Below are 15,042 nucleotides of genomic sequence, written 5' to 3' on the forward strand. Positions count from 1 at the left end.
GAACTACAAGTACAACACAGAAGTACTGAGGAGAATCTGAAAGAAACCGAGAAGTGGGTTTGCGCTGCAGCAATAGCATGTGCAGCACAGGAGGCCAGGGCAGCTCCCTGCTTGGCAAGGCTGCCTGCGTACCCCCTCCCATTAAGGCAGGCAAGGGGGCTCACACAAAAAGAAAAAGAAAAAGCAGTAACTTGAATGAGGAGTTTAGGGGAATCTGTCTCTGCATGCTTTCAGGCCAGGTACAATGCCTGGCTCTCCTGACGTCCATCCAGACTTCTCCCTGGCTGTATGTCTCTTCTGTGCTACTAAGGCTCTAGTTTCTGATCATCTCTGTTGCCTACCTGCTGGTTTGTGTCTGAGCCCCATTCTGGTGTCGACCTAGGAGATGATCTATGTGTTGTCCCAGGGATGCTCCACTACGGCTTGTATGCCGCGGGCAGTACAGAAGTGAGACATGCAAGGTTTGCCTGTTCCACATCTCCAAGAGTGTCCTTGAGGTCCTGCACTGTTCCTGATGAATGCAAACTGTTTAGGATCAAGGGACGACAGGCTCAATATCTTACTAAAATGCACTACTACTAATCTGCAGTGTGGCCTCTCCCTTCAGAGGGAGCTGGGGTTTGAAGAGTACGATTGCAAGAGTCTGCGCCACTTGGCCTGGGAGTTAAGGCCAAGAGTCACCATACTGCGACCAGAGCTTTTGCCTTCTCCTGAAGAAGCCAGTAGAGCCTTCACACCTGATAGCAGCTGACATGTCTTCCCTGAGTTCTTCACATGCTTCCTTTCCTCCACCCATTTCCTAGGGAAGGTTTTACAAGACAGCGAGCAAAAGCTGCTTGCTGCCTGTCCAGGGCTGGAAACACAGTACTGCTCAGGACAAATAATTCACATGCTGGATTTGGGTTCTCCAGTCCAAAACCTAGGGGATCTGTCAGTGGTTACAGTGAGGACTGGCTTTAGGCTCACAGGCAGTTCCAGGAGAGACGGGATGCCTCCTTCCTGTGCCATATGCACGCAAGGAGACTGGAAACCTCCTGCTGCCGGTGCACCCTGGCTGATCCCAAGACTAGAGACAGCATGTACACCAGTTGCTGGCAGCCATCATAATTGCGCACTTGTTTCCCAAGAAAATGTCTAAGAAAATCAACAATTAGCATTCCATTAAGCGTACAAATGACATGAATGTTTGCCTCTGGTTTATGGGAAAATGCATTATTCCAATTTAGCTGGGAGCAGTAATTATCCTTAATCTCTAATCTGAGAGCCATATTCTCCACATGGCTGAAATTTATATTTTCACGTCAGGAATGCTGCAAGACAAAGGTCACTGCTGACTCAGCATGACGTGCAGGACCGGGGCCTTTCTTGGAGCAGCATGTTATTTATTGCCATACTGGATGTGCAGGACCTTGAGTGCTCTGCTCTGTAAACCTCACGTCACAGGGTTCGGGCTCTTTGTGAATTTGCCCGAGGCGTGCGAGTTTCCTACTCGCCCTCCAGCCTGTCATTCTCTCATTGCCAGCTTCAGCATCCTGCTGTGTCCAGGCACAGCTCTGCGTGTGCGGGGCTGTCCCCTCGCTGCGGCGGTGGGCATGGGGACCGTCCTCCCCTGCCTTCCTCGCTCCCCGCGCGGGCGCCGGTGGCTGCTGTTTGCCAGCCGGCTGCGTTTGAGATCTGCTTGGGGCACGGGTGGGCTCTCCTTCAGGACCAGATTTTGTATTTTGTGATCAGCAGTAAGCTACCACAGCGGCACAAAACAGCCTTGGTTTCAATTTCATTTCCCCTTGGCACAAGGGATAGTTTCTTACTCCTGGAGATGCTTTTTTTCCTCATTATTCTCTGTTAGCCAAACCCAAACCTGAAAAACAAGTTGACAAATTAAATGGGATGTTTTCTCTCCCATTGTCTAATACATTGAAAACACGGATCTCCCAGATGCCTGTGTGAGAGCAAATGATTTCACATAGCCCTGGCTGAGAATGTGTCCTTCTCCAATCAAATATTTATCCACTGGACACAAAAGTAACTCTCCAATGAGCAATATTAATCCTCATAAACCTTTCCTTAGAAATGGCATACTGGAAAGTTAATAATGTCATGGTTATTAAAATGACTGAACTTCTCTTTAATCATTAGGCAAAAGATGCTTATTAAAGTAAAAGGTGATTAGATTGCTAGGTGCATAATAATCAGACCCTAAAATGAATTAAAGTCTAATTTGTTAATTCCCCAAACGTAATCTTTGAGTATATAAAAATTGCAGTGTGTTTCTTCATGTTGAAGTCCCTATAATAATATAGTAATGTTTTCTGGAAGAAAAATCAGTGGTCTGGTGAAATAAAATATGCTGAGTTGAAAAGTTGTTTTTCATAACCAAATTTGTACTTACTCTTCAACCTTTGCCACTGCGATTGAGATTTCCCAGTTACAATATTCTAACACATGTAATAGCACCAGATTGTACAAATATTCAGAATTTAACTATAGAAAATACAAATAATCTATTTGGTCTACACAAGCACATATATACTTATATGTGTTTAGCAAGAAAGAGAAATTTGTTGCATGCACTATAGACACATTGACATATACAGAGAAAGAATACTGATGTTTTCTGTGGGATGCAGAAATGAGATGGCAAAGATTATATTTGATATTATCTCTAGATCTTCAAAATATTCAGAACAATAAGTGGAATCTACGCTATATTTAGCTAAACAGACTTTGAGATATTTTTGTGACATTTGCATTTACACTGTTCCGCTGCCATGGCAGTGTGGGCAGTAGTACCTGTCTGCAGCTAGTGCTTTGGGAGAAGATGCCACTCCGCTGCGAAGGGAACCGTGTGTGCCAGTTGGTGTGGTTGCAGCAGGGGAGCACACAGGGACCAAGCGATGCTGGAAGGGCACAAAGTCTCTCTCTGTCCCAGCTCCTGGAAATACTGAAGCATATTCTGAATTTCCAACCCCTGATCAGTCCCATGCCCTCAATTAAAAATTAAACACATTTTTATGCTTTTGTGGCATTTGATTTAGGCTCTGCACACAAGTCTAAGATAGTCTCTTCCTGCCATGGTTACTTTAGGCATCCAAATAAACATGGGATAATAGTTGAACCTGTTGACTTGATTGGCAGCTGAAGAGCAGTTCTCAAACACCCTGTTATCTTGGTGGAACAAGTACAATTTTATATCCTGTTTATTTTTCACCAGTTAAAAGTGATGATGAAGACGGAGATGTAAAGCCCACCAAAGGACAAGTAACCCAAGGAAAAGGAAGTGATGATGGGAAGGACCCAAGAAGACCTAAACGACCAAGGACAATACTTACTACGCAGCAGAGACGAGCATTCAAAGCATCCTTTGAAGTGTCTTCCAAGCCCTGTAGGAAGGTAGGTGCTTCATCGGGGAACTGAAGTCAGCTCTGACACCAAGCCACGGGGGTGACAGGGTCAGGCCACAGCTCCGGGTAGCCCCCTGCCCCTTCCCGGGACAGCAGCAGGCGCCTTGAAGCGAATACAGAAACCAGGCCAGCGTATGGCGACGCTCGCCCAAATAGCGTCTCAGCCTGGAGCAATCAGCAGCTTAGGACCAGCTCATTGTTATTTCTGGATATTCACCCACAGTATGGGGAGCAGCTCCATGCCTGATTCCTGCTGAACAACGACACTTGGGTCTTGTAAACCATGAAGTAGTCTTTTGACTGTCAGAGCCCAGGTAAACAAGTAGCTTTTGCCATTCTCCTTCCCACTGCAGAGGGAGTCACTATCTAGCAAGACGGGTGCTCAGCTTCGGTCCCACTACTTGTCCTTCCAGTCTTGCTTTTTTATGGAGCTTAACCCTACTGTTGATCTTGTTCATAGCAACTAGGGAAAGTTATAACGTATTGCTTCACCACTGAAGCTGGTGAAAATCAAATCTTTGCAAAAAGCAACCCAGGTAACTGTTTCCTCCTAAGTTTGATTGGAAAAAAAAGGGGTTGCATCCTGAAAGCTGTCATTTTTGCAAAAAGTGACATTCTCCTGCTGACGTATGAAGTATGTCTTTTGCGACAGTGCAATGTGCCTTTTTGCTGTTTTAAAGTATGAAATCGTACCTCAAAAATATAAAAAATGTTCCTAGCCAAAGTTGTATCTTTTTGCAGAGAACTTTTTTATGGGTAAAATAAAAATCATGAAATGACTTAGTGTCATTTTATACAGCTCAGATTATTTGTTTGGTACTTATGAAACTGGTAGCGACATGAAGGGCAGAACTTGAACAAACTATGCGAAAATACGAGAAATTTTTTAAAGTAATTCTGTACATGCAGTTTTTATTGTTAAGTACAGGCATATTCCTCCTAACATAACTGATTAGCTTGTTAAAAAAGTATAAAAAATTATATCATGTAACATTTCCTCATTTCCTCCTGTAGGTCAGAGAAACACTAGCAGCTGAAACAGGACTCAGTGTGCGAGTTGTCCAGGTCTGGTTTCAAAACCAAAGAGCAAAGGTAGGTTGTTTGTCAGGTTCTCAAAAGTAAAATGCAAATCGTCCTCCAACACAGATTTCCCCCTCCCCCTAGACATAGTACGTACCACAGAGATCCCAGGGACTGAACTGTACGTATTTTGCATGCACTGCTGTCTACATCCATACAAGAAAGGCAACTTTCAAACACAGACATTAAGTTCATGTGCTCAAAGCAACATGAAGTTGGGAGTAAATTTTGTATGCAAATATGAACTGGAAACTGAAATGTTTAAGCTTAGAAATGAAACTGAACACATGGTGGTGTGTGCATGAATATAAATGGTCTGTATTAATTGATTCGATGTTTGCAGAGAGTTTTGTAAGGAAACGATGTTGGTGCATTCAGAGCCATGAGATTGTTCTGTTCTTCCTCTTTTATTCAGATGAAAAAACTAGCACGAAGGCATCAGCAGCAGCAGGAGCAGCAAAATTCTCAGCGACTAGGGCAAGGTAGGGGATTTGTACGAAGGAAAAGCAAGGGGAAAAGAATCTGCAAAGTTTCTTGAGGTGCCATTCTCACGTAATTAAGTACAGCCATACAGGGCGTGTGCAAGTCTGCGGGTAATGTGTGCCGTCCTGAGCGGAAACACACAGGGGTGCTGTGTCTGAGTGCCCACCCCGGGTTATCCTAGAGTTCTCCCATGGGACCAGACCCTGGAGGTGCTTACACAGAAGCTGTTCCCTCCTTTCTAGAAGAAGCGTGCAGTACAGAGACGCTTTCACTGGAGGAAATCTCCAGGAGGCTCACTCCAGGTAGATCCTCCAGTTTGTTTCCTCCTGAAGACAGGGGGACCATGCTCAGCTCAGCATCTGCAGACTGCGTGCAAGGGCGTCGGCATCGCTGCCGCAGCCGAGGCACAGGCAGCCCTTCCTGTGCCCCCGCCGCTGGGGCAGGAGCTGCACAGAGGCGCCAGGGCTTGCCCTGCTGCTCCGTGGATGCTCCTGAGCTTCTCCAACTCCCAAGGCCTTGCAGCCTCAAATCCTCCCCTTTAGGCAGAGCCAGAAAAACTGGCACCAACCAAAGTCAGACAGCAACAGGGCTATGTCATGCACAGGACAGACTTTGGGAAGATACGGTCCAGCACCCTGGAGCTCCAGAAATGATATAGTCAGAAATTGCAAGTCTTCCGACTTACTGCTCGGGGTTGTACTCTCAGACAAAATTCAGAAGGCTCCTCTGAATGACAGGACACACCTAGCTGCGTTCACTCTGCACTCAGGTTCACTATTGCCACTGATGCTACTGTCTGCTGCCTCTTTGTTCCTAAGCAGTGACTGTGCCCTCCTCTTTGCTTTGCAGAAGTAATGTCCAACCGAATGGAAGGGATGATGACATCTTACACACCACTTGCACCGCCACAGCAGCAGATTGTAGCAATGGATCAAAGCAGTTATGGCACAGACCCATTTCAGCAGGGTCTTACCCCTCCACAAATGCCAGGCGACCACATGAACCCTTATGGTAAGGCATGCGTCATTCTGCCGCATCAGAAATAGCAGGGTTCGTATGCTAGTTCACACGCCAAAGGTTCAGTAGAGTTACTTGCTTTTATAATATCTTTTCTGGGATTTGTACCCGGGGATTTGTACCAGTCACTTTTGTTGTGTATATTTTCATGTACACCTAAGGGGGTAGAAGAGAGGTCATCCGAGGCTCTGGATACCCTTCAGAACCATTTCACAGTATAATTCTGACAAATGATAAACCAAGCAACACCACCTCTCCAGCTTCACTTTTTTAAACCACTATCTAAGACACTGAAAAATAAACAGTACCAAATTCTAGCTCCCTCACAAGTTTCTCATTTTTCTTAGAAGCTTTGGGAAAAAAGTGCCTTGAAAAGTGGTCTAATAAAGAGAAGTAATCTATTCATTCAAAAATGAATAAGCACCCCTCTAAGATCCCTCAGATTGGATGCATGGATTTGTTAAAGAACAGTTCTTGAGCTACTAAGCTATGTGTCACCACAGGACATTTCTCCTGTGTAATTTTATTTTCTGCCCAAAATCAAGACGGTGGTTTGCTTTCACAATTTCCTGACCACACATCATCAAGTGGATAGGTACACCAAATGCATCACAAGCATTAAATGCCTAATAATTGATTCTGGACAATTGCAGTGTGGCATGTAAATAAAATTTAAGAGGATTTCTCAGACTGTGATTGTTGGCCTTGCTGTAGCCCACAAGGGCCTGTTACATCAGACTCGTTTCTGCTGACCAGCAGCACTTCATTGCAGAGGCCCACGTGCATATCACTTTCATGAGCACAGCACGCGCAGGCCAACGAGAAATCTGCTTTGGTCTGTGTTACTACTGTTCCCACTGAGACAAGTCCACAGTACACGCCAGGCAATTTGGTAAATTCTCTAAGGAGCTGAGGGCATCTGAAGTGCCAGTGAGCATTAGATGGCTTGTGATTTTGTTGCTAACAACTTGCTTGGCTTTCTAAGCAAAATTCCTTGAGATGCAGCTTCTGTGCTCCAAAACCAGCGCAGGAGATAGCACAAAGCCGTTTCAAATGAGTGCATGGGGAAAAAGTGCTGGACTAACACTTTCTTAGTGCTCACAGGACTTGAGCTAGAGCTCTTTCTGGTACCTTAAGAGTTGAAGTAAGCTGAAATCTTAATTGATAAGGAAAATAAAAGGTGCTGTTCCAAACCAGCCCAAAAAGAGTGGAATTTTCTGAAATGAAAGCATATTTACAACTGTAGCTCACTTGAGGCCAGGGAAGCTGGGTCTCCTCCTGGGTCCCGTTGCATTCCTGCATCTGTCCTTTACTGTGTGTGTAAATGACGACCATTACGGGTTATGGCTCTCAGACCGCTTTTCCCTGTCGCGGGCACTCCGTGTCTGGTCCCACCTTCCTCGGTGGCCCCGGTGCCCCCGTGAATGCTGGATCCCAGCTCATGGAGAGCCAGGGACCTGCTCCTCCCCAGCACCGTTTGCTCCCATCGTCAGCCAAGACTCTCTTTTGTGCTGCTGACTGAAGTATAAATTAAATCCTGGCAGATTTGAGTGGCAGTGCTGCTAGTTGAACCCTGTGAATTGGTTGCTAGCCTTCCTCTTTGTAGGTCAGACCCTTAGAGCAAAATTACGTTAATGTGTAAAAACCCAGAGCATTCCCTTTCGCTGCAGTGTGCAGCATATGAGCGTCCGTGTGTACTGTGTCATCCTCTGGCTGCGCAGAATCCAGCTTAACACATACATTTCATTTGCAGGAAACGACTCCATTTTTCATGATATCGACAGTGATACCTCTTTAACTAGCTTGAGCGACTGTTTTCTTGCCTCTTCCGAAGTTAACTCCATGCAGGCTAGAGTAGGAAACCCCATTGACAGGCTGTACTCTATGCAGAGCTCGTATTTCGCCTCATGAAAATAAAAGAAAACAAACAGTCGGCATATATTTAGCCAGTGACTTTTTCAAGTGCAGACTCTACAGCCATATGTTGCCCAGCTCTTCCTTCACAGTGACTCCTGCTGCCTCTGGACTGCAAAGAGCCTTTTTAGGAAGACTATGTGTGCATATATGTGTATGTATGTATATATATATTAATACCTACCTACATACATACATATATATATAAACAAAATGCACCCACCAGTCCCATACCCTTCATTCCCAGCTTGCACCAGACCACGAGACAAGCACGGAAGGAACAGAAGACCCTGCTCGTCAGCAGCCTTTGGTTTGGTTTGGTTTGAGCTCATCGTTGTAAAGGAAATGGATTTTGCGGAAAGCTAGACCTTTTCCTCCTTTCTCTCTTCCTTTCTTTTGGATGTTTAAACTTTTTTTTTTTTTTTTAAAGCCACTGATACTGACATCAGTCGACCATATGACAAATAAATCAAAGAAACTGGAGATTCCTCCCTTTTCTTACTGCATGATTCATACTATGTTGTGGATAAATTGCCATTTGAACTGTGAGAAGTTAATGTAAATGTGACGTTCAACATTTGTTTCCTTTCTACACTTTTTCTACATAACCTAGATCTGCTCATTAGTTTATAGCCCTTATGCATATGATACTGAGGAAACTGGTTAACAGTAATATTTGTGGAGAAAGCCAGTGATTTCATAAGAAGAAAGGTCTATGACCCTGGAGAGGAGATGCATGTTAGGGACAGAGGCATTTAGGTTAGTATTGATCTTAAATAATTAAAACTAAAGGTGCTTATAAGACAGAGTTTTATTTAATTTTTTTTGAAGTGTGAGGATAAAACATTTACATTTGTTTGTAAGTATTGCAGTGCCAAATTTCAAGTCTAGACCATGGTTGGCAAACATGTGTTGTTCATTCTGTTCTGTTTATTTATGTTTTGCATGAGGCATAAATGTGCTGTGCTCCATTGTCCATCTGGAATAATTAAGCACTCCTTTAGTTAATTATCTCGCCTCAGCAAGAATCTATGATATATAGTTCTAGCTTGAACCATCAGAAGTCCTGAAATGTGCACCAACTGGGGAAAAAAAAGTATGAAAGAGATCACAATGGGAAGTTTAGATATGTTGAGCTGGAGTCCAACCCAAGTCCTGCAGGTTTCACACTGACGGGACTCCTGCGTTTACAATAAATACTCCAACTAGCCTGTTAGTGCAGATGTAAGAAGAACAAGTACACAAATTGAAGGGAATGTCCCAGCTGAAGTCTGAATGTCTCAGATGCTGAAGTTTGAGCATATGTCATATAGGTTTTCGTAGGGCATAAAATATCATAAATAATAATAGTATAGTTATAAATATTGCCTGGTGATAATTATAATGTGGAGAGGCAGACAAGTACGGTCATGGCTCTTAGTGGAGAAAACTTCATGGGGAAAATTTGCCAGGGTAATATCAGTAATTATAGGGTGTGTTCAAAATAGAGCTCATGGGGAAAGATTGGCAGGATAGGCACTTTCTTAAATAAATACCTTTAATATATTGACCATAATAGCCGAAAACAAGTCCAAAGCGTTGGTTAATCTGACTCCTAGGCTGAGGACTGGTACCTGGCCAGCGCTGCAGAGACTCCCGTGGGGCTTGGCACCTTCTGCAGGACCGCGGGGCGCTGGGACTCCCGTCATGGGGGGACCGGAGCGGGACCCCCGCAGCCTCAGCACCCAGGGAGAGAGCAGCCCCGCCGAGTGCCAGGGCACCGTGGCAGAGGGGGGTCCGGCTGGGGAGCCCCGCCGACAGCTGCCCACCCTTTGCTGATGGAGAAGGGCCCTCCTTGTGTCTCAGAGGGGTGGATGGCAAGGATCAGATGGTAGTTCTAAGGGAAAGAATAAGATCACGCTCCTCCCCAGCGTGGAAATGTGGACCAAGCACGTTAGAGGTTTCTCGAGAAAGCAAAGTTTTATCCGCAAGATAAGTGCATGCATTTTCACTCTGTGGAGGTGAGGAAAGCACTGGGGGAGAAGACTCTGTGTGCGCAGTGCAGGAGAGCAAAGCGCAGACCCAAGGCAAACCCTTCCCGCTGCGGCTCGGTGGCAGACCCGCCGTCTGCCGCGCACACAGCCCTTCGCAAGCCGAGGGACCGATGTCTCTGGGAGGATGCCGGGGTGAGGCTCCCCTCCCTGCAGGTTCCCATCTCCTCCCTCTGCAGCGGCAGCCCAAACCGCTGGCTGCCGTGCCCAGGGAGATGGGTCCGTTGCACCCATTTGCTTTTGCTAGCGACCATTCTCTCGCTTTCTGACAGGGGTGTGGATTTTCAGTTGAAGGTTGTGAGCCCCTGGATATGCTTTGAAATTGGAAGAATTTTCTTTTCTTACCCATCCCCTTCAATTATATTTCCCTTTCCTTGTGTATCAAAATAAATAACAATTTCCTTTTTCTCTGCATGATAGCAAACATCTATAAAGAACTCAGGTGATCCTCACTGCTTGCAGGGCAGAAGGCAAGCAGATTTCATATGGCACATTATAAACATTTGTCACCACCAATCTCAATGGATTCATCAAGTTTGCCTCCCTACCCTTCTGCTGTGCTACTTTAGAGTCGTAGACAAGCATCTTCACCATCTCGAACATACCGGGTTTATAGACTCTACACACAGGCACAACCTTGCTTCATCCCTCATTACTAGCAGGAACAAAATGGCATTTTTAGTGTTTACAGGGACTTATATGAGAACTATAATGTGACCTACAGTTTGGAGAACTGCCTTGTCCCAACTCTACCTCTGCTTCTGGGCTGGATGTTGAAAAAACAATCCATTTCCAAGGAAAGAATCAGATATCCCATTTTATAGCTGAAGTAACCATAATCTTTTGCTGATTTTTTGGATGACTGTTTGCCGCCTTTCTTTTTTCTTTTTTTTCCCCCCCTTTTCATTGCTTGTACATACCATCTACTCTTCCCTTGGTGTGTTGTATGATGATGCCTTAGCTGTTTGTTCCCCCATATTCTACCACCTCTGGTGCCATGTGCACGACAGTCAAGCCCTCTGGCATGCGCAACGTTTCCCATGCCACTGTGGGTTGCTGCTGGTCAAGGGAAGGAATGCATAGCCAATGACTTCCAGTGGACCCGTTATATCTGGCAAAGGCCAAAGTTCATTAAAGCAAAATAAATGTCACTTTTTTTTTGTGGAATGAATTACCCTACTGGAGTGTGATCATTGTGGTTTTAACCTGGGACCTGCAGTAAAAGATTATATAGCAACCTCTGACCTTTTTGATTTCTGCTTTACTCTTCTATTGTCAAGGGAATGTCACCGATCAGGTGAAAGTAAAATGTTTAATGGGCCATATCACAGTAATATCTTACACTGAGTCAAATTGATAAACTCTTGCCAAAAATTCTTAGCATCTGGCACTTCCACGGAAACCACAAACAATGATTGCACATATGGGAGCTTGAAGGCTAGAGGTCATGACAGCAGTTTATTACATGCACCTTACAGTGATCATTTTCCCTAGGAAATTAACCCCTCTCTAATATAAACGCATCAAGTGAGCTCTTCACGGTGTTTCAATCATGTTGTTTTGGCTAAGCAAGGAGTACATGTTAAGCTAAAGTGGCAACAAGATGCAATTAAGTAAAAGATGATTGATTAGGTTTCAGTGTTTGCTCAATAACGTTTAAAAAAGATGATTGTGAGATCAGAACGAATATGCTAGGTACTAGCTTCCTCAGAGGTCTTAGTTGTGCAGTTACCGGATTTGTAACGGTGGCGCTTCGCAATCTCCCGGCATTCAGAAGCGGTTACGGATCAGCGTGGCCCTCGATCCCGCTGCCGGGCTCTCCGCTGGGCAGCAGCACGTTTCCATTGCACGGCTGACACTGTTGAGGGGACAATTCCGACCATGCACTGCTGCTCTCAGCCCCGTTTGCCGCAGCACTCTGGATTAAACCCCGCATCGTAAGCAGTTGGGGGCTGGTGGTAAATGCGTTTCACAGTCACGACATGGAAGACAGTTGTGTTGCTGTAAGTGTGGTGGTTGCAATCACTAAGATTGAAACACCATCCTAGCCATTTTGATCTCCTTTTCTTCTTTAAACTCTGTCATCAAAAACATCCAGATCACTTGGCTCAGTTGCTGCTAACCGTGCCTGAGATGTGACTCGCGTGAGTCTCACGACGGCCGCTGAGTGGGTTTTTCAGACCCACCCTGCACGAGTCGGATGAGTATTGCCGGGTCCCTTGAAGGGGTCGTTGCCACTCTGTCAGCAGCAACTCAGCCACCTCGCTGCGCCGTCGTTGCATGGGGAAGGTCCTTCATGCCGGCAAACCTTCCAGGGATGATGTGAACCCACTTACCTCTTCCTACTGTGCTCAGGACTCCCTTCCAGTTTCCTTAAGGATCAGAAGTGTTTCCCAAGCCACCGCCCCAGGTGCCCCAGGGAACCCGGCTCTGTGATGCTGCTAGGGATGCTGCAAGCTGGGGTTTGCGAGAGCACCTCTTTGAACCATGTCATAATAATTCCGGTTGTCCCCAAAAGTCACTAGAAATTAACAGCAGAATCCAGGAGGAAGGGAAGGGTTCTTAACAAGCCTGGAGCTTGGTCACAACAGTGAAGGGACAGAGAGGCTACTGAAGCACATCAAAGCCATGGGAGCTGGAGCCACAGAACCCAAAGTCTCAAGCGCTCAGGCCAGCGCTTTACGCAATCCCCTGCCCAAACCATGTCACGCATTTCTGAACAGCAGACGCTCCCTGAGTGTGCAGGTCCACATCCAGCCCGCCCTCCCCACCCCAGTGGCACGGGACAGCCAATGCTGCGCCCGCAGCAGCGTGGCCAGGGCTTCAGGTGTCTGTGCCCTCCGGTCAGGGGGTACTTGGGCACTTGCCTACCTCTTGGCAGGCACCCGAAGTCTTTTGGCTTTGGTGGGATTTAAACATGGTCTTGCTCATTTGAGGCCTATCTGAATAAACTGACAACCATGTGCCCTCCTCAAGGATGCAGCCCGGGTCCCCTCGGTTCCGCATGCCCTGTTTCTGCTCAGCAGTGACTGTGAAGGGACTGCCAGATACTTTGCATTGGGAACTCTGTTTTTAAGTGAACACCCTATTTTTTAGCTGTGTATGGCTGTATTACTTGTATATTTATATATTCTGTATTTATGTTATCGAAATGTAGTATTTTGTAGCTGTCTGTTACAATTTGTTTAACTTGTAAAAAATATGACTATGCTCTCTCATACTTAACCAGCTGCCTATCACTGTAGACTCTCTGCTCCTTTCCCTCTGTGTTGGTAACAAACCACCATAATGTATGTAGATCGGAATTTTTTTTTTTTTTTTAATTTAATTACTTGTCATTGTTAAATTATTTATTAGTGTTTTTAAATTTCATTTCACTGCATTTTTTTTCCTGCCACCATTGCCTGGCAGGTAAGATACATGAGTTTCTCATACATTATGCTCCTTCCCATGTGCACGTGCGTGCACACACACACACACACACAAAACAAAAAAACAGGAAAAAAAAAAAAAGAGAGAGATTACACTTCAGTATATTTGTAAATAAAAGGAACCTGTAAACAAAGCAGGAATTTCTTTCAGTGTGCAGTTCTTTCTTTGCTTTTGCAGACTGAAAGCGTGTTCTCTGTATACTGGGGATGGCACCACTGTTCTCTGAGGCAGGAAAACGAGGGGACTGTGACAGCCGAGCACTGCGTTAGTGTTTGCAGTGGTGTGGAACAGGAGCCCAGGCTGCTCGGTGGGCACCCTTCTCTCTTCCGAGGGGGGGACACAGCAAGGGCCATGGCAGGGTCTCCTTTCATACTGCTCTTTGGCCTCTGTGGGTTAAGAGCTTCTCTGCAGGGATGGGGACAGTCTTTCACACATCGTCACAGCCCTCAGCCATTTTTGCACGGACTGGTTTAGGATAGGAGAAGTCTGTAGGAATTAAAGATGGTGCAACCAGACCAGCCACTCAGACGGAGCTCTGTCAGGACCAAGATGCGTGTGGGGCAGGCACTTCTTGTTCCTGGTAGTGCCAGGAAGGCTTACTCTGAAGCAGATGGATATTGCAAGTCAGCTGCAGTAAGCCCGGTAGCATTTTGGGCATATCTGGGGTCATGACAAGCCTGGCTGCACCACTCCTCTGCCACTGGCCACAGGCACAGCTACAGAAGAAGCCAAGGAAATACCTGTTTGTGACAGCAAACAGCTCACACCACGAACACAGCCACTCACTGGCCCTCTGCTTCACCCATTGCGCAGCAGTGGTCTGCAGGATGCGCAGTGTTTCAGATGGTGCATGAACGTTTTCAGGGGAAGACTTCAGTACTCATGGCCACCATCTGCTGTGGAGATGTCCAAGAGCCAGATAAGCTCGCCGAGATAAGGACTGTTTGCTGCTCTTCACAGCAGTGCTCTGGGTGCAGCCTCCAGCATTCCGGCTGTTGGCCAGGGCTCAGCAGTTTGGCGAGGAAGGGCTGACGGCACACCCGCTGTGCCTGTGCTGGAGCAGCGCCCAGAGCTGTGCCCATGCCGGAGCTGTGCCCATGCCGGAGCAGCGCCCGGAGCTGTGCCCGTGCCGGAGCTGTGCCCGTGCCGGAGCTGTGCCCGTGCCGGAGCAGCGGCCGCTGGCAACAGCCAGAGATGGGACTCTCACCCCGTCAGATGTGGCCTGGTCCCATCAGTCCAGTTTCGTTGTAAGGCAAGTTAGACACTGTTAACAGGCTCCCTCGAAAATCTGCCATTAAAACTATTTTTGAGCTGAGAATTATGAATTCCAGCTAAAAGCTGTTTTTCACCTACAGAAAGCATACGCTTAGTTTTCCAGAGAAAATTTTTATTTTTTTTTAATAGAAATAAAATGTCTCGAATGGCAAATTTCTGATGAAAACCTGCTAGGTTTTCAACAGACACTGTGAGAAAAGAGCATTTTCTGAAAGAGATATTCTTTAAAGGGAAGCGAAGCAGAGCAAATGCAGGTGTGGAAAGTGAACCAGCCCCAGAACCAGGCAGCCAGATAAGCTGGGCCAAGGTTTTTAACCACTTTTTCTCTGCTTAAGTGACAGAGAAGTGGCCATGTGGTTATTATTTTTATTATCTTAACCAATACCATTTATCCCTAAGTGAAAAGCCGG

General features: G+C 46.1%; 1 protein-coding gene across 2 annotated transcripts in view; it reads left to right on the top strand.

Moving 5' to 3' along the window:
- LMX1B (LIM homeobox transcription factor 1 beta) overlaps positions 1-7,892 on the top strand; it is a 103,415-nt gene extending 95,523 nt beyond the window's left edge. The window contains exons 4-8 of one of the 2 annotated variants that reach the window (XM_075716747.1): positions 3,212-3,390; positions 4,416-4,493; positions 4,897-4,963; positions 5,814-5,975; positions 7,735-7,892. In XM_075716747.1, the coding sequence (XP_075572862.1) occupies positions 3,212-3,390; positions 4,416-4,493; positions 4,897-4,963; positions 5,814-5,975; positions 7,735-7,892 (644 nt within the window). The remainder of the gene's footprint in view (positions 1-3,211; positions 3,391-4,415; positions 4,494-4,896; positions 4,964-5,813; positions 5,976-7,734) is intronic. The other variant, XM_075716748.1, reaches the window with a different exon arrangement.
- The last annotated feature ends 7,150 nt before the right edge of the window (positions 7,893-15,042 follow it).

The sequence above is a fragment of the Pelecanus crispus genome, chromosome 9, assembly GCF_030463565.1.
Source record: "Pelecanus crispus isolate bPelCri1 chromosome 9, bPelCri1.pri, whole genome shotgun sequence".
NCBI classification, from domain to species: Eukaryota; Metazoa; Chordata; class Aves; order Pelecaniformes; family Pelecanidae; genus Pelecanus; species Pelecanus crispus.